Source organism: Scardinius erythrophthalmus (assembly GCF_964197995.2).
Source record: "Scardinius erythrophthalmus genome assembly, chromosome: 2".
Lineage (NCBI taxonomy): Eukaryota > Metazoa > Chordata > Actinopteri > Cypriniformes > Leuciscidae > Scardinius > Scardinius erythrophthalmus.
In genome coordinates, this window is record NC_138222.1 from 31079120 (window position 1) to 31105838 (window position 26719).

At 35.9% G+C, this 26719-nt stretch overlaps 2 protein-coding genes and 2 long non-coding RNA genes across 5 annotated transcripts; 2 read left to right on the forward strand and 2 right to left on the reverse strand.

The window, feature by feature from the left end:
* The first annotated feature begins 813 nt into the window (after positions 1–813).
* LOC308707803 (protein C19orf12 homolog) lies at positions 814–2657 on the forward strand. Its single transcript, XM_081394471.1, has 3 exons — positions 814–934; positions 1215–1397; positions 2260–2657. Exons 2-3 carry the CDS (start codon positions 1238–1240, stop codon positions 2526–2528), a joined length of 429 nt encoding a protein of 142 aa, XP_081250597.1. The 5' UTR covers positions 814–934; positions 1215–1237; the 3' UTR covers positions 2529–2657.
* A 5938-nt stretch (positions 2658–8595) lies between these two features.
* LOC308682873 lies at positions 8596–10756 on the forward strand. The gene is made up of 4 exons (XR_014029203.1): positions 8596–8652; positions 9099–9155; positions 9673–9747; positions 9838–10756. It is a non-coding gene; the product is annotated as an uncharacterized lncRNA (long non-coding RNA).
* Positions 10757–12546: 1790 nt separating this feature from the next.
* On the reverse strand, positions 12547–14673 carry LOC308682515. The gene is made up of 4 exons (XR_014029158.1): positions 14594–14673; positions 14071–14127; positions 13532–13606; positions 12547–13441 (listed from the first exon to the last, which is right to left on the reverse strand). It is a non-coding gene; the product is annotated as an uncharacterized lncRNA (long non-coding RNA).
* Positions 14674–24951: 10278 nt separating this feature from the next.
* Positions 24952–26466, reverse strand: plekhf1 (pleckstrin homology domain containing, family F (with FYVE domain) member 1). 2 transcript variants are annotated; one of them, XM_081354837.1, is made up of 2 exons: positions 26289–26466; positions 24952–26072 (listed from the first exon to the last, which is right to left on the reverse strand). In XM_081354837.1, exon 2 carries the CDS (start codon positions 26061–26063, stop codon positions 25191–25193), a length of 873 nt encoding a protein of 290 aa, XP_081210963.1. In that variant the 5' UTR covers positions 26064–26072; positions 26289–26466; the 3' UTR covers positions 24952–25190. The 2 variants fall into 2 exon arrangements, with proteins under 2 accessions (XP_081210963.1, XP_081210964.1); XM_081354838.1 differs by having other exon boundaries at positions 24952–26036; positions 26289–26417.
* Between the last annotated feature and the right edge of the window lie 253 nt (positions 26467–26719).

The following is a 26719-nucleotide window of genomic DNA, read 5'->3' on the forward strand; positions in this document are numbered from 1 at the left end:
GTATCTTTTTATCCTAAGCCAGACAGATGCAAAATATGGAAAAATAAAAAGGTAATATTCCATCAAAATAAAATAAAAAACCCTGATATTTGTTTCTTTTGGCTCAATCAGAGTCAGGTTGAGGGTTTGAATCTCAATACGGGCAGGGAGTGACTGAGGTGCCCTTGAGCAAGGCACCTAACCCCCAATTGCTCCCGGGCTGCCCAATGCTCTGGGTGTGTTTATTCACTAACTTGGATTAAATGCAGAGGACAAATTCCAAGTATGGAGTACCATACTTGGCCTTCAAATGTCACCTTCACTTTCGTAATATAGACTATAACCGTGGAAAACCAATGTATTCAAAATCAGGATCTCTTAGACTGATATTTGTAATAGGTGGATGTCCCTAACTATTTGTTAAAATGCCTACAAAACAACATAGAATCACCAGCCAAAGTGCCACAATATCTAAAATAATCTTGGGCAAAAATAATTCTAAACGAAAACAAAGGCTGTTATTTTTCGTTTGTTTATTTATTTTTTTAGATGAAGTCTAACATTTGGTCAATCTGTCATTTTTTATATAAATGCTAAATGTCTTTACCTGTGACCAAGCGGTTTGGGGAATGGATGGATTGATGGATGGATAGATGTCTTTCAATGGCTGACTAAACCTCTATGAACACACACACACACACACACACACACACACACACACACACACACACACACACACACACACACACACACACACCTTTTGTTCGCTGTAATTTCTACTATGTCCAACAGGTGGACCTATTGCTGGTTGTTTCAACAATTGCATATTGAGGTGATGCTCCTATCGATATCAAATTAAAAGTATAATGAAATAGCAGCTGAGCAAAGAGCGGAAGTGATGTCACTTCACTTTCACTTTTTCAATTTTAAAGTAACGTCAACAGAAGAAAAGGAGGTAGGCTAATACCAAAAGTTTTATGAAAGCTGTAATGTAGTTTACAAAACGTGCCTATAGTGTTAAATATTGTCAAAAGCAGATGTAGGCCATTTTATGTAACTTGTTTAGCTTTAATATTCTTTACTTTTTGTTTGTTTATCACGACAGTTGCAGTTAGGCTACGGTCTATTTGTTTGATAGAAACCGTTAAAGGCGTAGGCTACTACAATCTGCGCAGTGTTAAATCACCTTACATTTGAGAATAGACTGCTCTTTGGTTACATTTTCTCTTCCCCAGGCAGTGATTTTGAACACGACACAATGCAGCGTCAAATAGACGATGTCATGGGGCTCTGCTGTAAAATATCAGATAGCAGGCAGATTAAAGCAGCAGTGCAGAACTCAGCTAAAGGAGCTGCTACCGCGGGCGGAGGGGCGTTTTTAGGTGGGCTACTCGGAGGGCCACCCGGTATATTTATTGGTATGTATTGGCTTGTGTGTACTTTGGTTTCTTGCCATCCACAAACTTTGACTTACTGCAGTTCTTAACCACTAGGTGGTGTATAATATCTAACAACTGTTTATGGTTATCTGGTGCCAACTAAAACAAAATAAAATATAAACAAAACCTAAACGTATTTTACTTCAGCTATTGCCAAGTCAATGTCTTAATTTTTCATACAATCATTTTTTTTTTTTATTTAGGCTAGTTTAACTTTACGTAGGCTACTAAAATAAAACAATAAATAACACCCTTAGCTGTTCTACTTTCACTGTAAACCTCAGCTCCACTGGGCTTATTGCTTTTATAAAACGGTTAGTCCATAAGATATTTATTTTAATATTTCCTCAATGCACATTTGTAATTTATTTTTGTATACATAATAATAGTTGTTTTAAAACGTGGCTTAACCAATCAGAATCAAGGACTGGGAGTCCGGAACTATTTTATAATAGTTTTTAATATTTATAAATGTATAATTTCTAGTTTATAACATTTATAATATAAAAAAATTAACAATTATTCAAAATGAATTAAAAAATATGAATCAATGATACTAAAATAACTAAAATGTTGATCTTTTTGTAATAATATCTAAACACAATGTAGGCCTATTTGAAAAATTAATGAAGTTTGATTAAAGCATGTAGAAAAAGTTGGAGTTGCAAAAAAAAAAAAAAAAAAAAAAAAAAAAAAATATATATATATATATATATATATATATATATATATATATATATATATATATATATATATATATATATATATATATATATACAGTAAACGTTTAGACCGTTTAGTGAGACCAACTTAAAATTTGATCTTCTATTGTCTTATGTAGGTGGTGCTCTGGGAGGTGCTGTGGGATGGTGGATGACTAATGACAAATTCCAGCCTCTTCATAAGATCATAATAGAGATGCCTCCTCAACAAAAGAAGAAACTGTACTCTGACGTCATGGCAGTACTGGGCAATCTGCATTGGGTTGACCTGGCTCAACTCATTTTTCTAGTAATGGGTAATTCCTCTCTGCAGATGCGAGTGCTTACTACTTTAATCTCTTTTGCCACAAAAGAGCTTGGAGCCAAAGTGGAGTATGGACAAAAATAGTGGGTTAATGTTACCTGCTTAGTCTAAGCCAAATTTGACTGAAGCTTCTTTAGTTCAGGTTTTGTTGTTGTTTCTGAAATCTGTGTTTTTACTTTTATTTTCCCTTACAATAAAAAATTGTAGGTGTGAGCTCATTGTTCTTCAATCCAGTTTACCAAAGTAACAGTTGCACAGTGAACCTTAAAATGTTTAAAATAACTGAGAAATTGAGCAAATATTTTCCGAAATGTGAAATCAAAACCACCTGATGTACCATTTCAGTACAGTTAAACGAATAAACATCATTTGCTCACCCTCATGTTTTTGCAAACCCGTCTGACTTCCTTCTGTGAAACATAAAATAATATATTTTTGAAGAATGTTGGTAAGCAAACAGTTTTATTTATAATTGATTTGCATTGTATGGTTCGAAAGCACATTATATAAAATATCTTCTTTTGTGTTCTGAAGAAGAAAGAATGTCATACAGGTTTGAAATGACATTAGAGTGAGTAAATGATGACAGAGTTTTCATTCTTTGGTGAACAATCTTTTAGTAGGTTTAACTTTTAGATTTGCTATTAATATAAAAACATGGAATAGAGAAATTTGCAAAGTTATGACCTGCATCATAGTCAGCATTTTTTGTTATCATTAATGCTAAAATCAATTTGTTTGCTATGTATTAGCATTAGTATTGATACTTTGCACGTGACGTTAGTTGTACTGGCTGGCGGGCAAGAACGTCATTCTCTAGCAACGAAAACCAGTAAACTAATCAAGGATCTTGCCAGGACGTTGCCAGTTTTAATATACAAAAGTTGGTGTTTTGAGGTGTACACAGCATGCCAGATAGTTGTTGTGCGATTGGATGCACTAACCGCGTTTGTTGCCGGCCAGATATCACGTGACTGCAAAGTATCAATAGAGAATTTGGACGAACTGAGCAAGGTTTAGCTCTAATCACTATAACAGTGACTTAAATGACTCTTGTCTTTATCGATTTAATAATAACTATTTACACAAAAATTATGAAATAGTTCAATGTTATTCTGTGCAATATATAACGTGTGACATCAGGAGAGGGCGTGTTCTAGGGGGCAGATATACATTGCCCTCAGATGGCTGGAGCAAGATGGCCGCCTTTTAAGGACTACAAAACCCAGGCTGCTGGAGAGCAGCTGCAGCTAATAAGAATGGCAGCAGGCTCTAATAGTGTGTGTGGCTGGGGAAAGGACATGTACCTCTGTGAAACAAAGAAGATTAGGTTTATTGAGCTAAAGAGATTTAAGTTGTAAACCTTTTTGTTTGATTATTAAACACATCTGCATACTGAAGAGACTGTTGAAGCGGTGTTTACTGGGAACTTGCACAAACTAAAGATCCTGAACCTCTAATGCTGTCACATGTAACACTCATTGTAACATGATTAACACAGCGGTATTTCATGGCTGCAGGAATAACCCATTCTCACATGTACTCTTTTAAGATCTTTAATTTATTTTTCCATTTGTTTTTACCTAGCACGTCATATACAACCAATCAAGGTTTGGGGCGGCAAGATTTTTGAATGTGTTTTTTTTTTTTTACTCTTAAAAGGTAATATAAATATAGTAATATATTTTTACATGATCCTTCAGAAATCATCCTAATATGTTGATTTGCTGCTCAAGAACATTTCTTCTTGTTTTCAATGTTAAAAATAGTTATGCTGCTTAATATTTTTTTAGTGGAAAACATGATACTTTTTCAGGATTCAGAGTAGGAACAAAATCGTAAACCTTTAAAGGTCCCGTATTATGCCCCTTTTCACAAGTTGTAAAATAAGTCTCTGATGTCCCCAGAGTGTATATGTGAAGTTTCAGCACAAAATATCCAACAGATCATTTTTTACAGCATGTTTAAATTGTCATTTTTTGGGGCTCAGAAAAACGGCTGTTTTAGTGTGTCCCCTTTAAATGCAAATAAGCTGCTGCTGCACGACACAGGGGGCGGAGCTTCATGAGCTCGCGCTCAGTCTGTCAGGACAAATTCATCTCACGGAATGATGAAACTCTCAGTAACGGTGTTCAGTTCGAGTTGGACAACAATGCCTACAGAGTCAGAGTGCTGTATAGTACGGTGACCGGGAGGGGACATGTTCGGTTCACTTATTTTTGTCGTGGCCACAACATATAAACTCGTGGGAACGTGATATTAAGTCGTGGGAACGTCATAATATCTCGTGGGAACGTCATATTAAGTCGTGGCCACAAGATCATTATGTTGAGGTAACGACATCATTATGTCGTGGCCACGCGATGGAAAGTCGTGGCCTCAAGATCATATGTTGAGGGAACGATATATTTTTCTCGTGGCCACGAGATCATTTTGTTGAGGTAACGACATCATTATGTCGTGGCCACGCGTTGAGGGAGCCACAGCGGCCAATACTGTAACCGTACCATAGACTGGGCTACAGCAGAGATGGAGATGACAGAAGAAATAACATTTTACTTTAAATTAGGAATGTCATATAAAGATATAGTGCGGTCTTTGGCATTAAGACATGGGTACGTTATAAAGATAAGCGCATTCTTAGACTTTTTTTGTCGCACGCATATTTAGGGACCGTCTCAAAATTACATGCGACATTGGCATAAACGTTTCTAACTTCAATAGCATTTGAAGACAATGACTTACAGTCATAAAACCAATTGTACATTGTTCACCCAGGTCTCATGTATGATGCACACCTTTTAGATTTTTGATATTTATGACAATAAACTGCTGAATCATATGCAAATATTGTAGGCCTATTTCACATCTCTACTATGGGAACATACACAAAATATGACAATATTTAAAGCTCAATATCATTTGAAGACAATGACTCATAAAACCAACTGTATATTGTTCATATAGGTCTCATGTATGATGCACACCTTTAATATTTTTGATATTTATGACATAAACTGCTAAATCATATGCAAATATTGCTATGTATTTCACTACTGTATGGGATCATATACAGAATATGACAATATTTAAAGCTCAATAGCATTTGAAGACAGTGACTTACAGTCATAAAACCAACTGTACATTGTTCATATAGGTCTCATGTATGATGCACACCTTTAATATTTTTTATATGTATGACAGTAAACTGCTAAATCATATGCAAATAATGCTATGTATTTCACTACTGTGTGGGATCATATACAGAATATGACCACATTTAAAGCTCAATAGCATTTGAAGACAATGACTTACAGTCATAAAACCAACTGTAGCCTACATTGTTCATCTAGGTGTCAGGTATGTGGCAGTAGTGAAATAGGCCTACAATATTTGCATATGATTTAGCAGTTTATTGTCATAAATATCAAAAATCTAAAAGGTGTGCATCATACATGAGACCTGGGTGAACAGTGTACAGTTGGTTTTATGACTGTAAGTCAATGTCTTCAAATGCTATTGAAGTTAGAAATGTTTATGCCAATGTCGCATGTAATTTTGAGACGGTCCCTAAATATGCGTGCGACAAAGTCTAAGAATGCGCTTCATGTGTCTTTCACTTATAACGTACGCATGTCTTAATGCCAAAGACCGCACTATATCTTTATATGACATTCCTAATTTAAAGTAAAATGTTATTTCTTCTGTCATCTCCATCTCTGCTGTAGCCCAGTCTATGGTACGGTTACAGTATTGGCCGCTGTGGCTCCCTCAACGCGTGGCCACGACATAATGATGTCGTTACCTCAACAAAATGATCTCGTGGCCACGAGAAAAATATATCGTTCCCTCAACATATGATCTCGAGGCCACGACTTTGCATCGCGTGGCCACGACATAATGATTTCGTTACCTCAACAAAATGATCTCGTGGCCACGACTTAATATGACGTTCCCACGAGATATTATGACGTTCCCACGACTTAATATCACGTTCCCACGAGTTTATATGTTGTGGCCACAACAAAAATAAGTGAACCGAACATGTCCCCTCCCGGTCACCGTAGTATAGAGATGAAACAGGTATAGTTTAGTAGTTTAATTACGGTTATTATAACGTATTTGTCATCTGCTTGTATGTATCCATTATTTATTAATAGCCTACAAGTCTGCTGTCTGAATGATGATCAAACATATACTGACAAGTTTAATAAAGTTTATTGTACATCACACAAAAGATGAAGCGTCAGTTTTACTTATGAAAATCACTGTAAGAGCTGAGTAACACAGTAAGTTATTAGAAGTGCGCAAGTACATAAACGAATTTCGGTAGAGTTGAGGGAGCATTCCTGTGGGCGGAGGTTAGTCAAAAAACGGTTTTAATGACGTCATTAAAGAAGGAAATAGAGGGATGTAGTCCAAACGGGCCATTCGATGTAGTCAACTTCTGTTAAATAAAATATCTAGCTTGGCATTGAACTTTGAGCTTTATAATTTTACAGATATTATTTATACTCTAACAACAACATTACACACTAACTAAAGTTTGAAACATGGGATCACGAAGAACGGGACCTTTAAATGGTTTAAATCACACTGACACCAAACCTTTGCATGGTATTAATGTACTTAATGAAGTAATTAACAAAAAATAAAGGAATGTAAACACAATGCATGTCATGTTTGATTTTATTGAGATTATGGGTCCTATCACATACCCGGCGCGACGCAAGTGTTTTTTTGCTAGTTTCAGCCTGGAACAGGAATCATTATCACGCGCAGCAGTACACAAACATGCCAAATATTAAAAGTAAAAGGATTACAATGTAAAAGATTATTATTGTGTACATAAATATATGGTGGAATCCGGCTTGTCCCGTATTTGGTATGCTTGCGCGCTTTAAAGGAACACGCTGACTTTTTGAGACTTTAGCTTATTCACCGTATCCCCAAGAGTTAGATAAGTCCATACCCTTTTCATCTCCGTGCGTGCCGTAACTCTGTCTGACACACCCACCGCTAGCCTAGCTTAGCACAAAGACTGGAGGTAAACGGCTCCAGCTAGCATACTGCTCCCAATAAGTGACAAAATAACGGCAACATTTTCCTATTTACATGTTGTGATTTGTATAGTCACAGCGTGTACAAATAACAAGGTCACATGAGACACAGCCATCTTATAACCGTATACTGGGAACTATATAAAAAAAGCGAAGCACTGCTACTTGGGCGGAGTGATTTGCTCGCTACTAGCTACTAGCTAGCTAGTCACGTTGGTTTTGTTGACGAAAGTAACAATGGTGCTTTTCAGCTGTTGCGCTAATCACGCTGCCCAAGTAGCAGTGCTTCGTCTTCTGAGAATATAGTTCTCAGTATGTATACACTGTAAAAACTAAAGGAGCCTCAAATATCCTGTCGGATACTCAAGGAACTTCAAAATGTAATTTAGGTGCCTCAAAGCTCTTTCTCCTATAGTAGGGTTACTGGAGGAGCATTGACAATATTTGAGGTTCTTGCTGGAACTTATGGGATCCTTTAAGCACTTTGTATTTAGTTCAGAGGTTCTGGAGTCACCTTTTCATTACCATGAGACCTCGAAGTGCTTTGGGGGAAAATAGAGGAACTTGAATGTGATAAAAGGGTTACTGGAATATCTTTTAACATTTAAGTGGTTCCTGGAAGATCTCTTATGTTAAAGCCAGCATCTGGAGGAACCCAATGGTTCAGTGAGGCCAGAATAAGATTATTATTATCCTATTATTATTATTATTATAGGCTACTTAAGTTTGATTCAGTATACATACCCAGGTGAAAAAGACGTACTATTAAATGCATTAAAAATGTACTTGAGTGTTTTTAGTAGACCTACAATACAAATATACTTTAATGCATTTTAATATATTTAACAGTAGCCTACGTCTTTTTCACTTGGGTAGCTTACATTTATTTAGTATAGGCCTATTTTATTAAGTAATTTAAACCTTAAACAACAACACTAAATAATAATAATATTAATAATATGAAGAAGAACCAGGAGGAGAGAAGTTTTATTCTGTCACGAAACTGCTGCTATTCCTCTGCTGTCGTCGCTTCAGTGATGCTCGCGCTGCTCGCGCGCAACAAAGCTCAGCTGATCGACGTCATCGGGTTTGAAGTAACGGCTCCTCTCATCAAAGCTTCCGCCATTTGTTCGGCTCTCCGTTACAAGGTTTGTAAACTCGCCAAATAAATATAAATACAGAGTCTACTTACTATATATTCAAACACACACATATATAAACTAAATGTATTATACATTACTACGTTTTTACAGTGTTTACCATTTGTTTATTGCACAGTATCTGGTATGAAGGTTTTAGCCGCGATGCTAACTACGTTGATCTAATGAACAAATGGAAATTATTGATTTAGTCATTCAATTCAACATATTCTGTACAACTGTGTCTTCAAATTGCTGATATAGCCTAACTAATTTATTTCGTCATTGGCGTTTGTTATGAATAACAAAAGCAGGTTAATATAGTTTGGTCTATTTTTATAGCCTAAATTTACTGCTACAGGTGCCCTCATTCTCTCAAATACCATTTTAAAGCCATTTACTGGTCAATAAATATTATGTTGTGAATAATCAGCTTTGTTCTTTTGTTTCCCCAGAACAACCATTACATTTCTAAAATGATCTGAACATATCAGTGGCAACATTGAATTACAGTAAGTTACCTGCACCACATGCAAGTACTTTATTACTATGAACTTTCTCTGTGTGAAATTGTATTGTTTGACTGTGTACTTGTGTTTTTTAATCAGTTATTCTCTGAAAATCTTCCCTCATGCTCTCAAATCTCAATCATGTTACTCAGAAAAATAATATCACAGGTTTGGTTCACAAATAATGCTATGCATTTTGTCTTATATCTTTATCATTTGCATTTGAATATAAGACATTTTAACTCTGAATTATAACTTCAAGTTTAGTATTTTTCGACAAAAAAAAAAAAAAAAAAAAAAAGGAAAAAGCTAGGATATTATATGGCTCCAGAAGACTTACAACACAACCCATAACACATGAGTTGTGAACTCATTGATTATTTTTAGGATCTTTTCTGGGACATTTTTGGAGCTTAACCATTTTTACATAAATTGTTGCATTGAATTGAACTAGACAAGTGTACATAAGAATGGTTTCATGAATGATTTACACAATTTTTTCTGCTTGTGTTTCATGCAGTGAAACTGAATGGTGACTGGGGTTGCATTATGCCTGAGATCTGCTTTTGGGTTCCACAGACAGAAAGTCAAACAGGTTTGGAACATCACAAAGCTGAGGAAATTATTTAAATTTCACAACTATCACTTTAATAACATTACTAACAGTAAATTTTGTACTTTGCAGGGATCTCGGTAAGCTGAAATACAAGTTTGAACAAGAATAAAAATCCTCCTGTAGACCTGAAAATCACTGAAGTGCCTGGACCATCCACCAGAAAAGAGGGAAACCAGACGGAAAACGAATCTGCTGTACCTTTTCACTTTTCTAACTCTTTAAGTAGGCTACCTCACACCAACTTGGTCCCATAGTGACATTTTTGACCACAAACGAAATTGCTGATCGTGTGGATTCTTATTGAAATGACTGGAATTCACCAGTGAACATTCACAGAACAACAGATAATTTTACTGCACCTTAATACTGTTTCCGGGTCGAAGCCTCTACTTCCTCTATCTTGTTTCATGAGAATACTCAACAACCATTTATGAACACTGTTGATTCAAGTCACACATTTAAGCTTTTCAAAAGCTATAGTGAACATTACAGTCTCCAGTCTAACGGCATCCCAGACTTCACATTTTATGATTCAAAATAGCTGAATAACTAACCATCTGAGATTTCGGTATAGAGATAAAGGTTAGGATCATAATTTTCAGGAATATTACAGCACAATGAGCACTTGCATATTAGCACTGTTTGTTGTTTGTTTTTGGCATCTGATAGAGTTTTGGACTTGGACCATCGGACTGAAACACAAATCTTTTTAAAGTTAAGTAAAGATGGACATTTTTAATTAGTCAAAATGTAATTTTTTTACATTGATTTATTTCGTGGAACATATGTGTTTCCATGCATTTTGTTGATATGTCTTTTCTTGTTTATCTATTGTATATACATGGTTGATTATTCATGTTGCTTATGTATTATACTATTTTTTTGTGTATTCATTGATATTAATCTATAGTTATCTTTTTTTCCCATGTGCATGGAAGTGTATGTATAAAAATGAATATCAAATATGTAATAAACAATTCTTATTTTGTATTTGGTTCAATTTGTTTATTATAATAGAAGTCAAAGGTAACCATAGTAACACCATGAAATTAAATATTAAAAAAAATGAAATTTGGTTCCTGGAGGCACCCAAAGTGGTTCCACACAGTGCCTTATATAAGAGTTCCTCAGGAAACCTGTGTGGTTCCTCAGAGAACCGGCCCTTTTTAAAGGGTGCCTAGAGGATCTACAGACGGTTCCGCCGGTGTGGCAAAGTGAAGAACCCCAAAAGGTTCCTCCAGGCACCTTTTATTTTTACAGTGTACGGTTAGAAGATGGCTGTCTCATGTGACCTAGTTATTTGTATACGCTGTGACTATACAAATCACAACATGTAAATAGGAAAATGTTGGCGTTATTTTGTCACTTACTGGGAGCAGTATGCTAGCTGGAGCAGTTTACCTCCTGTATTTGTGCTAAGTTAGGCTAGCGGTGGGTGCGTCAGACAGAGATACGGCTCGCATGGAGATATGTATGGACTTATCTAACTCTGGGGGATGCGGTGAATAAGCTAAAGTCCCAAAAAGTCGGCTTGTTCCTTTAACCTTGCGCACAAGCAGATCCGTTAGCGCTCTGGAGAGACGTTCAGTCTTTCCATTTGCAAATTCCGTCATGTAAATAGCGAATCCGCCATGGGCGAGTGCAACTAGCATTTAAAGGGAATGGGAGATGAGACTCTGATTGGTTTATTGCATTTTACACCCAAAACACACCCATTACTCATTAAGAGAATAGGGACAACCCTTTTAGATCATGCGCTGGGCACGCCGACCATTTTTCCCGTCATTAAATTAGCAAAGTGGATTTGGTCCGAACGTCCTAAGTGCACTTCCGCCCTAGCGCTTATATAATGGGTGTATTTACACCTGTCTTGTTTGGTTCGATTGAATCGAACTCAAGTTCGTTTCCCCCCTTGGTGTGGATCTTTTGGGCAGGTGTGAATACACCAATCTCATTCGGGTGCGGACCAAACAACCATAACTGAGACCCAGCTGAAGAGGTCCCGAAAATCGCACACACAGAGAGAGAGAGAGAGAGAGAGAGGGGCGCGTTTCAGACAGCGCTCGGACACAGACTTTGTTACTTTGTTAATTAGTATTCATCTCTGCTTGTAATTTGTGTATTTGTTTTTATTTTATTACTGATTGTTCACTTGTTTTTAATAATGTTTGAACTTTATCAGTTAAGAGCATGCTCTCTCCGCGAGAACCGTCTTTCAGCACATCTTCGTCTTCGCAAAATCCTAATTACAACATCGTATAGATGACATTGTGTCATATGACGCTCATTAGTGTCTTAATGCGTTAGTTGCTGATAACACCAAGTCAGTAAAAGAATAAAAATTGCACTACGAAAGATCTCCATGATTAGCCTTTTTTTGCACTTGCTGCTTTTCCCTGCTTGAGAATTTCTGTCCAATGAGTGGATGACCTTAGCACACGTGTGGTTTTGTTTACAAATTTTGGTTCACTTGCAAAAAGGGCAGTGTGAAAGCAAACCACACTGTAAAAATAAAAGGTGCCTGGAGGAACCTTTTGGGGTTCTTCACTTTGCCACACCGGCGGAACCGTCTGTAGATCCTCTAGGCACCCTTTAAAAAGGGCCGGTTCTCTGAGGAACCACACAGGTTTCCTGAGGAACTCTTATATTAGGCACTGTGTGGAACCACTGTGGGTGCCTCCAGGAACCAAATTTCATTTTTTTTTTAAATATTTAATTTCATGTTATTACTATGGTTACCTTTGACTTCTATTATAATAAACAAATTGAACCAAATACAAAATAAGAATTGTTTATTACATATTTGATATTCATTTTTATACATACACTTCCATGCACATGGGGAAAAAAGCTAACTACAGATTAATATCAATGACTACACAAAAAAATAGTATAATACATAAGCAACATGAATAATCAACCATGTATATACAATAGATAAACAAGAAAAGACATCTCAACAAAATGCATGGAAACACATATGTTCCACTAAATAAATCAATGTAAAAAAATTACATTTGAACTAATTAAAAATGTCCATCTTTACTTAACTTTAAAACATTTGTGTTTCAGTCCGATGGTTAGTCTGACATCACTGTTTCCAAGTCCAAAAGCTCTATCAGATGCCAAAAACAAACAACAGTGCTAATATACACTCATTGTGCTGTAACCTTTATCTCTATACTGAAATCTCTGATGGTTAGTTATTCAGCTATTTTGAATCATAAAATGTTTAAGTCTGGGATGCCGTTAGACTGGAGACTGTAATACACTATGGCTTTTGAAAAGCTTAAATGTGTGACTTGAATCAACAGTATTCATAAATGGTTGTTGAGTATTCTCATGAAACAAGATAGAGGAAGTAGAGGCTTCGACCCGGAAACAGAGTTAAGGTGCAGTAAAATGATCTGTTGTTCTGTGAATGTTCACTGGTGAATTCAGTCATTTCAATATGAATTCACACGATCAGCAATTTCGTTTGTGGTCAAAAATGTCACTATGGGACCAAGTTGGTGTGAGGTACTTAACGAGTTAGAAAAGTGAAAAGGTACAGCATCGTTTTCCGTTTGTTTTTCCTCTTTTCTGGTGGATGGTCCAGGCACTTCGATGATTTTCAGGTCTACAGGAGGATTTTTATTCTTGATCAAACTTGTATTTCAGCTTACTGAGATCCCTGCAAAGTACAAAATGTACTGTTAGTAAGGTTATTAAACTGATAGTTGTGAAATTTTAATAATTTCCTCAGCCTTGTGACGTTCCAGACCTGTTTGACTTTCTGTCTGTGGAACCCAAAAGCAGATCTCAGGCATAATGCAACCCCAGTCACCGATCGCTGACACTGCATGAAACACAAGCAGAAAACAATTGTGTAAATCATTCATGAAACCATTCTTATGCACACTTGTCTAGTTCAATTCAATGCAACAATTTATGTAAAAATGGTTAAGCTCCAAAAATGTCCCAGAAAAGATCCTAAAAATAATCAATGAGTTCACAACTCATGTGTTATGGGTTGTGTTGCAAGTCTTCTGAAGCCTAATAGCTTTTTCCTATTTATTTATTTTTTTGTCGAAAAAGACTAAACTTGAAGTTATAATTCAGAGTTAAAATGTCTATAGCATTTTTTGTGAATCAAACCTGTGATATTATTTTTCTGAGTAACATGAATGAGATTTGAGATCATGAGAAAAGATTTTCAGAGAGTAACTGATTAAAAAACACAAGTACACAGTCAAACAATACAATTTCACACAGAGAAAGTTCATAGTAATAAAGTACTTGCATGTGGTGCAGGTAACTTACTGTAATTCAATGTTGCCACTGAAATGTTCAGATTATTTTAGAAATGTAATGGTTGTTCTGGGGAAACAAAAGAACAAAGCTGATTATTCACAACATAATATTTATTGACCAGTAAATGGCTTTAAAATGGTATTTGAGAGAATGAGGGCACCTGTAGTAAAGTTAGGCTAAACAAAAACAGACCAAACTATAACCTGTATTTGTTATTCATAACAAACGCCAAGAATCAGAGAATTTTCTAAATTAGTTAGGCTATATCAGCAATTTGAAGACACAGTTGTACAAAATATGTTGAATTGAATGACTAAATCAATGTAAGACAATAAGTCAATAATTTCCATTTGTTCATTAGATCAACGTAGTTAGCATCGCGGCTAAAACCTTCATACCAGATACTGTGCAATAAACGAGTGGTAAACACTGTAAAAACGTAGTAATGTATAATAAATTTAGTTTAGATATATGTGTGTGTTTGAATAGTGAGTAGACTCTGTATTTATATTTATTTGGCGAGTTTACAAACCTTGTAATGGAGAGCCGAACAAACGGCGGAAGCTTTGATGAGAGGAGCCGTTACTTTCTGATGACGATCAGCTGAGCTCTGTTGCGCGCGAGCAGCGCGAGGATCACTGAAGCGACGACAGCAGAGGAATAGCAGCAGTTTCGTGACAGAATAATACTTTTCTCCTCCTGCTTCTTCTTCTTCATATAATATTATTATTATTTAGTGTTGTTGTTTAAGGTTTAAATGACTTAATAAAATAGGCCTATACTAAATATATGTAAGCTACCCAAGTGAAAAAGACTATAGTTACTGTTAAATGTATTAAAAATGCATTAAAGTATATTTGTATTGTAGGTCTACTAAAAACACACTCAAGTACATTTTTAATACATTTAATAGTACATCTTTTCCACCTGGGTATGTATACTGAATCAAACTTGCCTATAATAATAATAATAATAATAAAAATGCATTAAAGTAGGCTATATTTGTATTGTAGGTCTACTAAAAACACACTCAAGTACATTATTAATACATTTAATAGTACGTCTTTTTCACCTGGGTATGTATTCTGAATCAAACTTAAGTAGCCTATAATAATAATAATAATAATAATAGAATAATAATCTAATTCGGGCCTCACTGAACCATTGGGTTCCTCCAGATGCTGGCTTTAACATAAGAGATCTTCCAGGAACCACTTGAATGTTAAAAGATCTTCCAATAACCCTTCTATCGCATTCAAGTTCCTCTATTTTCCCCCAAAGCACTTCGAGGTCTCATAGTAATGAAAAGGTGACTCCAGAACCTCTGAAGTAAATACAAAGTGCTTAAAGGATCCCATAAGTTCCAGCAAGAACCTCAAAGATTGTCAATGGTCCTCCAGTAACCCTACTATAGGAAAAAGAGCTTTGAGGCACCAAAATTACATTTTGAAGTTCCTTGAGTATCCGACAGGATACTTGAGGCTCCTTTAGTTTTTACAGTGCACACCAAACAAAAACAAAAAATCAATTAACAGTATTTGGTCCGGACCAAAGCAAGTGAACTAGCAGACTTTCCTGGTGTGAATAATACCCTTAAATAGGGCCCTACTATAGTGGGTGTTGTATTGACTGAGTTTTTCATGTTAAGAGGTATGTGGACTGCCAAGAAATTGGGGATGTTTTCATGTTTAGAAAATGCTATTCATTTTTCTCATTACAAAATTTCTTTTAAACTGAAAAGAGGTTGGCCACTGAACAACAGTGTCTCTTTTTGTACTGTGCTCTGTAGTTTGTGGTACAGTTCATATGGTTTGCTGGAAAGGAGCAGGTCTTTGCTTTTCTTAGAATAGCCTATCTGATGTCATAAGCTACAGACCACACTCACACACTGTGAGAAGTAACAAGACTTAAGAGGTGAAAACCACACTGCAAATATAAGTGCAAACAAATTATACAGAAGAATGCAGTGAAACCCTCGGTGCTGACATGTCATTTATTTGGCCGCACATTTGTGTTTTATTTTTAGTACAAAAGGGTTGTGAAGGTGGTTGTATAACATCGGTTGTTGTTAGCCAAGAAAAATGCAGCTACTTCCTCATATTAAGGTGTGTATGCATTCGCTGTCTGTCGTCTAAATGGGACACATTGCATGTTTTCAGGCAAAACATGAAAAGACACATTAAACCCTTTTAGATCTGCATGCACTCAATGAAGACCTTACTTTAAAGGAGTAGTTCACCTAAAAATAAATAAATAAAAAGAAAATTCAGTCATGTTTGCTCACCCTGTGTTCCATAGAACAACAAACATCATAGGTTTGGAACAACATAGCCTAAGGGTGAGCAAATGAAGACAGGATTATCCGGTTTGGGTAAACTAACAAAACATTCCAAATCTATTTTTTTTTTTCACTGTTTGATTTTTTCTTTCTTCGAGTTTTGACTAGTGTCCCACACACATGACAATATCCAAAGTGGGTGCATTCTGTGATTTTGTATGTCACTCTTTTTTAATGTCTGTGTTAATTGTTTTGACAGTATTCAATTATGGGGGTTTGCCTATTACAGCTACAATTTACTATCCCATCTTGGGCATTAGTCACATACTCACATTTATTATGTATTTGTCCTACTGCCCTTTATCAAGTCAAATCACTTTCATTTAGCACTTTATGCAATCGGTGATAAACAGGAAAATAATGATCAATGATGCAAATAATTAAATTCTGTTGTAAAGCATAATGTCATTATTCTGCTGAAGTCAGTTCAGTGTTGACTTTAAAGTTAATCAATTACGAAATGAGTTCAGTTCAGTTATAAGCAGCTCTATTTTTCTCATTTTTCCACACAGTGTGCCAAAAAGTCTGTCATGGAAATTATGCAAAAGAAAAAAAAGTGTTTTTTTTTTAAGAATTGTTTCCTCCCTTATGAGAGCAGAAAACTTGCTCAGCTTGTATGTGCACGTCACAACTCAACTATTGCATGACTCTTCAGCTCTCATCAAATTATGCTGAATTGATGCTATCTCTGATCACTTTCAGAGTAATTGCCTATTCAAGATGGCTGTTTTTGTTTTGTAATACACACACTTTGTTTGATACATGATTCTGTAGAGCTTCTTTACTCATATAAAACTTCTATTTACAACTCCCGAAGAACCCTTTTATGCTGAAATGTTTCTTTGCATTGAAGATTATGCTCCTTGGGAAACTTATGAAACATCACACATTTAAGTAAGTAACAGGTTACACTTTATTTTTGGGTGTCCTTGTTACAGTATAATGCATTTAAGTACTGAGTAATGTTAATTAACTACACATGAAGAGATGCAAAAGCCTCTAAGTGCCATCTGAATTTTTCTTCTTGAATGACAATTTTTATCAAGCTCGTATATATTTATGTTCAATAATTTCACTTAAATGACAATTAATAGGTAGCCTAATGTTCATTGCCATTTAAGTGAAATTACTGAACTTAAATATAAAAGCTTGATAAAAATTATCATTCAAGAAGAAAATTTCAGATGGCACTTAGAGGCTTTTGCATCTGAACTCTTCACATACTTTGGATTCAAAATAATGAAAAATATTTATTTTGATCACCTATAACGTTACATGTAATCACAACTAAAAATGAAGCAAACTGTGTAAGTGGAGTGATTAACACCATTAACTATAGACTTCCTTGCTTGCTTGCAATCTTTACACAATGTTCACGCGGCGGGTTAATAAATACCTTCTGAAGTGAAGCGATGCATTCGTGTAAGAAAAATATCCACTTTTAAAACTTAATCGACGAAAATAATAGCTTCCGGTTGACGGACGTATGCAAGTCGACTTGCGCCAAAAGAGTAACACTTGACGATGTATGACGTAGAATGTAGGATTAGTGTAAGCAATAGGCTTGTTCGACTTCATGCAGCTCTGCGCAGACCGATCGGCGGCTGACTTGAAGCAGTGCATGCCGGTTAGAAATTTTGTCCGACTTGATACAGCGCCGACGCCACGTGACTGTGACGTATGCCATCAAAGTACCGCGAGAGCAATTCGAGAGTAGCCGGAGAACTCAGCCAGCGCAGCTTCTCAAGAGCGGCTGCACTGGGCTGCACGTGGGCTGATGACGACACAGCTGTTCCACGATTGGCCGGATTCACCGCATGACAACGATCACGTGTGTTTCGTGTTTATTTTACACAAATATTACACAAATTTACACAAATATTTACACAAATATTTACACAAATATTGCATTTATTTCACTGCAGCTGTGGTAAAGTATGCAAACACCACGTGAGCGGTCACTACGGGAACCAGAAAGTGTCCGACTTCACGTCTCCGTTTGCAGCTCCTCCCCGCCTGCATGTGGCTACTCTCGCAGATCGGGTGCATCCAGCCGCAGCCGATGTCGAACACACCTTTTGACAACAAACAAACAGGGCTGGGCAACTGCATTCGTCGTTTCGTTGTGCGTCAAGTTCAAGGGAGTCTTTCGCCGTAAATCGATGTGTACGGCCGTCTGCCAGAAGAGCTCAGTCAGAGCTCATTTCCAAGTACATTCAGCATCTGACCCAGATAGCAAGGTGACATTGATTAAATGTTGAAATTCCATCAGAATCATCATTTTGGTTGAGGTTGAAAATTCAATGCTAAATAATAAGACAAACGTTGAATCAATGTTGATTTTTGGTCAGCTTAAATTTCTCCACTGGTTGCCTAGAGACAATCCTAACATTGGTTGCCAACCAATCAGATCAAAGCGCTGCATAACGGTCAACAGATTTCAAGCGCGGCATAACAGATTTCAAGCGCGAAACAGACAGACAGACGAATATGGAAGTAAAATAATGTCAAATGTTTTTGAAACAAAAAGCCTGTTGAATTGCACTACTTGAAAAAAAATAGGCATTGCATTAACCATGCTTGCATTTTAATGCATTGTATTTTTAGGGCTTGCATTTTTATGGGCTGAAATTCAACATGGTTGAATATTTAAGCTGTGAATATTTCAATTAAAAACATTTCAAACACATTTTCATTATTAAAAATTCAATAATCCATATTCACCTTTCATATTTCACTTCCAAAATATTCAAACTGTTTAAAAATACAACCTATAATATTCAACAGGCAATTTTCGGTCCATTTTATTTCGCTTTGCAAAATTCGCTTCCACAAATTCAGTGGTTCAAATTCGACAGTAAATTCAACGGAACTGCAGGAAAAGTAATAGATTACCGAGATACTCTCCATCTGCTGTTATTCAACCTCACCAGCAGGTGGTGCAAAAGCGCTTGTTGTTGACGAAGACCAGCAACAGTTAGAGCAAGCCATTCATTCATAAAACTCATTTAACAGCAATGCAATGTATTTGTGATTATTATGACGGCGGTTTTATGTTAAATTCAGTGTCTTCACGGTTACTCTCCCTGTGTAGCCTACAAGCATCTTTCTCTACCGTGAACAAGATTATAATGTTATTCCCCGATGCGGATATACAGATCCAATATTACATTTTTGAGGTTGACATATATTTCTCTTGGTTGTTTAGTTGCCTTAACTTTATATTGTGGCGATGTGCTGCATGCAAGCTATTAGGGTTTCCCTTAATACTTAAGGATTCCCCAGCTGGACATATAAAACACTTAACGTATAGCTTAATGGACTAATTACAGTGATATAAAAGACCAAACTCGCAGGCAAGCAGATTGACTCAGAATAACGCGCAAAGTTTAATGCTGAGCGTTTCCCCAGTGATAGACTGGCATTGACGTTGGACATTCGCACATTTAGGGACCGTCTCTAAAGTGTACTACTTTGGTATACACGTTTCTAACTTCAATAGCATTTGAATAGAACGATTTACAGTCATAAAACCAACTGTAAAGTGTTCATGTAGTGTCAGGCATAATGCGCACCCTTTGGATTTTTGATATTTATTCAAATAAATTAAAGTTTGCTATTGAAGTTAGAAACGTGTATGCCAATGTTTTATGCAACTTTTGAGACGGTCCCTAAATGTGCGAATGTCCAATGTCAAGCCAATTTTACATTTATTAGGCTACATTTAGTCATTTATTTAGCAGACGCTTTTATCCAAAGCGATTTACAGTTAAACTAACAATAGGAGGACAACAATATGCAAGTGCTATGACTCTTCCCAGTTTAAGCTAGCCTAATGCAATACACGTAGGCATAGCCTATACTATATATATATATAATATATATATATATATATATATATATATATATATATATATATATATATATATATATATATACTGCAGAGAGAGAGAGAGAGAGAGAGAAGAGAAAGTGTTAGTATTGATCAAGTGTTGATTTTATGCCAGTATCACGAAACGCTCAGCATGAAACTTTGCGGGTTACGTTCATATTCTTAGTCCATCTGCTTGCCTGTATCCTATATAGTAGCCTACAGCCTACATCCCCAATAAGGTGTGGGTTTGGTCTTTTATATCACTGTATTAGTCCATAAACTACGTTAAGCGTTTTGTCCCGACAGAAGGGGAATCCTCGAGTGTGAGGTATTGAGGGAAACCGATTATAATCCTGTTCATGAAGAGAAAGCTGATGACATGCTACACAGGGAAAGTAACAATGAAATTATTGAATGAAACATAAACACAGCTTTTGTGTCTTTATCATCTTTTCCGCATATATACTGACACAGCTCATTTTCATTTTATGAATGAATGTCTTGCTCTAACTGTTGCTCTGTCTTCGTCAACAACACGAGCTTTTGCACCTCCTGCTGGTGAGTTTGACTAACAGCAGATGGAGAGTATCTCGGTAATCTATTGCTTTTCCTGCAGTTCCGTTGAATTTACTGTCGAATTTGAACCACTGAATTTGTGGAAGCGAATTTTGCAAAGCGAAATAAAATGGACCGAAAATTGCCTGTTGAATATTATAAGTTGTATTTTTAAACAGTTTGAATATTTTGGAGGTGAAATATGAAAGGTGAATATGGATTATTGAATTTTTAATAATGAAAATGTGTTTGAAATGTTTTTAATTGAAATATTCACAGCTTAAATATTCAACCATGTTGAATTTCAGCCCATAAAAATGCAAGCCCTAAAAATACAATGCATTAAAATGCAAGCATGGTTAATGCAATGCCTATTTTTTTTTCAAGTAGTGCAATTCAACAGGCTTTTTGTTTCAAAAACATTTGACATTATTTTACTTCCATAGACGAAGCATTCGGGCAACGACAAAGTGATTTTTAGAGGTAAGTTAATCTTAAATCTCTAATCTTTCATTTCTCAATTTTATTTATCTATATTTCTTACAACTTGTTTGCTTTTCCTGTGTGAGTCGGAATTAACTGCTATGTTAAATGTAGGCCTAACATGAACACAAACCAACGGCCGGGATTTTCCCTAATAATATATTGAATTTCAATTTGTCTTTTACCAAACGCCGTGGGTAAATTGCTAATTTTCATTCTAGGGCGAACTAACCCTGGCCTGAAGTTAAAAAAGGTGCAAAGAAGCGGGAGTTCTTTGGGCACGCAAATGGAAGACGACGTGTACGATGGGTAATATATTTTTTGTATTCAAATAATAGCAAGCTATTTATTTTTTTATTAATTTATATCTGAGTTCTGATTTCTGTTTTGGTTCTTTTGTTTTATGGTTACTCAGCTATGCTGCTCTTGTTTTTGTTTTATTTTATAATGTATGTTATATCTTTTTTTATTTTATAATGCATGTTATATCTTGTTTTATTTTTTTAATGCATGCTATCGTTTAATGTTGTTCTTCTGTAAAGCATTTTGGTCTGTTCTAAATGTGCTAAATAAAATTGAATTTGAAAAATTTATCAGAGTAATGTTTCATTCTTTCTTACCGTAGTACTGTGCTGTTTTTGTCTTTGTCACCACGAAATGCAATTTTTTTTTCTGAATGTGATATTTCATGTTCAGTTTTGGGGGCATAAATAATACATTTACTTGTAAACTGAAGGATGTAGTTTACTTTGAATGACATTTTGATTAAAAACATATTTAATTGCAACCGTACATGGTCTCTGTCTGAAATGAGTAATTTAAAAATTCAAGCACAGTACAAGCATGATAAACTAGCATAGAATCTTGCTGTACATAAAGCAAGATTGATTTTATATTGTTTCTATGTTGATTCAATGTTAAATAAGTGATTTAATTATGGTTGAAATAATATTGATTTTATGACCATATTGATTGATTTTTCATCGTTGAAATAACATTATTTCAGGGTGCAAACCTGATGAAAAATCAATGTTAAATTTCAACATTGATTCAATGATCTTTTGGTTAATACATTAACATTGATTCAATGTAGATTCAATGTTGGTCTGCTATCTGGGGACTCTTATTCGCAATCTTATATTATCAAAATAGGGCTGGGAAAAAAATCGATTTGATTTAAAAATCGAGTTGGTAGGTCAAATCGATTCATATTTTCAAAAAATCGATTTTTTTGATTTTTTTTCTCCCCCTTTTCAGTATAGCGTACAATACATACATTTTGGATTCGCCAAATCTTCCTTCAGGGTTTCCGTAGCACGCTCCCTGCGGCGCAGCCCTCGATGCTTCACGACATCACAACAAATGTTTCATTTTTTAACGGTCCTCCATGACCACGGCGCGAGTGAGTGAGGGAGAGTGAGTGAGAGTGTGTGTTCGCGAATCGCGAGTGAGTGAGTGAACGAGAGAGTGTGTGTGTGTGTGTGTGCACAGTGACTTTTCAGTTAGAGAAAGGGTTTGCCGTTGCAATTTTGTTTATGTTGATGCACTTAAATTAAATACAATAAATATATATATTTAAAATATATTTACAGTTCGCAGTTATTTTGTTTTAAATGGGGGGGGGGGGATCAAATCGAATTGTAAATCAAGTTTTTTATTAAAAAAATCGCCCAGCTCTATATCAAAACTATAATTTTCAACATCTTCAAAATCAGTATTTTGTTGACAGCTTCTTCACCTGATCCACCGTCAAGGGACAGTACTTGCTCTGCAGTAAATCGCTGAGCCAATTCAAGTTTTGCTGATGATACTTCCTATTCTTTTGTTTTCTGCCTGTGGTAAGTAACTATGAGTGAAACATCACTTCATCATTATCAGACATTGTCAAATGTGGAATAAAGGTGAATTGCACTTATTCAGTCATCAAAGATTCAATTATTGTTGTGCAGAAACAATATACTTACACTGTTCCACAACTTTTTTTTTTTTTTTTTTTTTTTTTATTAAACAGAATGCACAAAATTTACAACAATGACTGGCTTAGTCAGAATGCACAAAAATACAATTTCTAATAGGAAACGGAGCACGTAGAATAATGTACAACTTAGGAAGAGGAAATTAAAAAAAGAAGGAAAGAAAAACAAAACAAAAAACAGAGAATAAAATGACAAGGGAAAGTAAAATAAAACAATAGTTTAAGGGGTTTCAATTAATTTTAAGGCATCGATAAGATTAAGAAGTTTTTTTGCTGTTTTCTTCTTCATGAACAACAGGGACTTGTAGTACAATGCAAATTCTCTTTTGAAGACATAAAAAAGAGGCTGTGTTTTTATCCATTTACATTTGTGGATGAAAAATTTACCTGAGATAATTAAAGTGTTTAGAAGCAGTTCATAGTTTTTGTCCTTCAATATAATTCCAAATGTGATATTATCTCTGGTGAAACCGGAGAGATCCTGGAGATAAGACTCGGGTCATTAGCGACCCTATTTTACTTCAAAATTAATGGGAAAACAGGTAATTATTTTATTAAAAAAATAAAATAATTCTTGTTATATTGTTCATAATGAATTGATTTAGGGATACTAAGAAGGTTGATGTCAAACATAAAAAAAATAATGAGGATTAGTAGATTAGGAGTAGTAAACAAATAAAATGTCACTAAAGACCTGAGGTATGCATTTAAGGGTTAATGTGTAAAGCTCTGCTCATTCAACTGCATATGCACTTACTAAATACACACATTTATTTATGTTTTTATCCATGTTCATTATTCAATTATAAAAATGTATCATTTGTGTTCAGTTAACAATTGCTGCTAGAGCATTGACATTTTTGCTACAATTGCCCAATGTAAAAAGAGTGAAACTTTTGATTTATAAAATTGTATTTATACTCTAATTCATATTATGTGCTATTAAGTTGATGACCTCATTTCATGATTGTCTGTTGTGCTTTAGCAAATAAATTGGCAGATGTTTATTTCCACTAATAATAATTTGGATGATGTCTCACTATCATTCTGTACATTCTTGTCTTTAAAAATGTTCTTAAGGGCGGCATCTCACTCTATCTTACCTTGTAGCATTGTATGTGTGAGTATGTTTTGTAATTTAATGCCAGGGTAATATAACGCATTGCAGAGTATATGGTACATTATTTGTTTTAAATGAAAATATTAAAAACCTCAATAAATTAATGAAGTTAGTTATTTGAGAAATGCGTCTGTGAAAAGGGTCCATTAGAAGGTACAGTCATGTGACCTAGCCTACAATACGGAAATCATGTCCCAAAAAAGGATTGCAATGTTTTTATGTTTATTGCAATTGTATCCATCTGAGAAGCAGTATGCTAAGTCACTGTCCACTCTGATAACACTATATCTTCCGCCCTTAAATGTTAAATAGGTCTGCAGTAAGAAGCTGTCTTTAGTGAGGATGCTTCTATTGAAAATATTGAATTTAATATGATCCACACTGTCAGAATATCGGAATGTTGTAATCATTTCTTCGGTTTATAAACAAACATTTACAAAACACTGGTGTGTGTGTGTGTGTGTGTGTGTGTGTGTGTGTGTGTGTGTGTGTGTGTGTGTGTGTGTTTCCCACCAAGTATTTAATACAATACCAAAATATTTATTAAAAAATGCTTTTTTATTATATTGATTACAAAAGTCACACAGTTCCCTTTATACATATGCTATAGAGTATACATTCAAATATACATAAATAGAAGTGCAAAACAGAAGTCGTAGAAGTGACTCATACTTTAGTGCAAAATACTTAATAACTGCTGGTATTCGTCTCTGTGCATCCGTGGTCAACTGCAAAATATGTTCAATTTCAGCATAGTTCATAATAGTAGTTGGTCACATCACGTTCAGAGTTCAGTGTGGGGAGGATTCATGTGCCCGGGCTTTATGTAGCAGTATTGGGAGTAATCCTCCTTTTCCAACTGGTTGTTAAACCACTTGGTGGGCACCTGGTACCCGTTCTCGTCTTCGAGATCCTCATCGCTGGATGTCTCAAACTCAGGTAGCGTTGGTGATTCCTCTACAGAGTTCTTCTTCCAGTGCTTTACCTTTTGTCTCTTCTGTCCCTGCACCTTTCCCTCTTGTGTGCTGCTCACACAGTTCCGGCAAACTCTCACGGGCTTAGAGGAGATGTTTGGTATCAAGGCCCGGCTCTTCGAGCAAGCTCGACATACCACATAGCCGCATTTCCGGCAGTGGTGCCTCCGAGTGGCGACACTGAAGTTCTTTGCGCAGCGCATGCAGATGGCTGAAGCCTTGTCAGGGATCCAGGTGGTAGCAAACCTCTCTGCATCATTGTCAATGGGGAGGCCCTTAGTTTGCATCCAGAGGGTCTTGCACTTCTCAATGTGCCCCATCCAAGCAATTTTTTCCTCAGGCGAGGCTGCCGACACGTAGAAAGACTTGTGTGGCATGCGGATGAGCCATTGGTTGGCCATGGCCATTCCGTCTTCCATATCTTCCAGCTGCACCTCCTCCAAAGGAACGATCTTCTTCTTATTGTTCCAGCGACCGGGCACCATGACGCTACCATAGACCAAGATGTCGTTGAAGAGGAAGAACACTTTGGGTTTGGGTCCACGCCTGCACAGCTTCAACAAGCTGCCCTCTCCCACAAGAATACGCCCGGGTTTTAGAAGCATCTTCCCAGAGCGGCCAAAGGAGCTCGCCACCGCCCTGATTCGCTCACGGTTCTGATGAGAAAAGATCAGATCTTCCATTGTTGCTGCCTGTAAAATATCAAAGTATTTACAAGGTCAAATCGATTTTAATGTACCGTTGTTGTTGGTTTAAAAATGTTTTTTTTTTTTTACAGTACTTTCAAATCAACACTTCAAGTCAAGGTTTCACCCCTGATTACGCTAATAAATTAAATTATACAATATAGACAGAAAATAAATGTTTGAACATCTTAAACATTCATTCACCAAGGAGCTACCAAATACCTGATTGGCGTGGAAAGCAGTGAATTGTTGGGTAAACAGACTTTGTATCTGTTCGCAGTTCCCTCGTTCCAAAAAAACTTGATGAAAATACTCCTCTGTGTTCAGCACAACAAATCACTTCTTTCTCTTTGCAGGTTGATTGAGACAGACCTTTTATAGTGTCAGAAGCTTGTCTTTCCTGTTTGAAAAGGGGAAATTCCAGAACTGCTCAGAACTGCTACTATTTTAGAAGCGTTACCTTCCTTGTTCTTGACTGGAACAATGTCAGATTCAAGTCACTAGACTGAGTGTAAAGATAATTAATATTTATACTGTCATAACATTTCTTAGGCATCATGTTCATCAAATAGAATGGAACATTTATGATAATACTGGTATTATTGGTGCTTTATTATTTATTATTAAAAAATGATTGGTAATTTATTTCACAG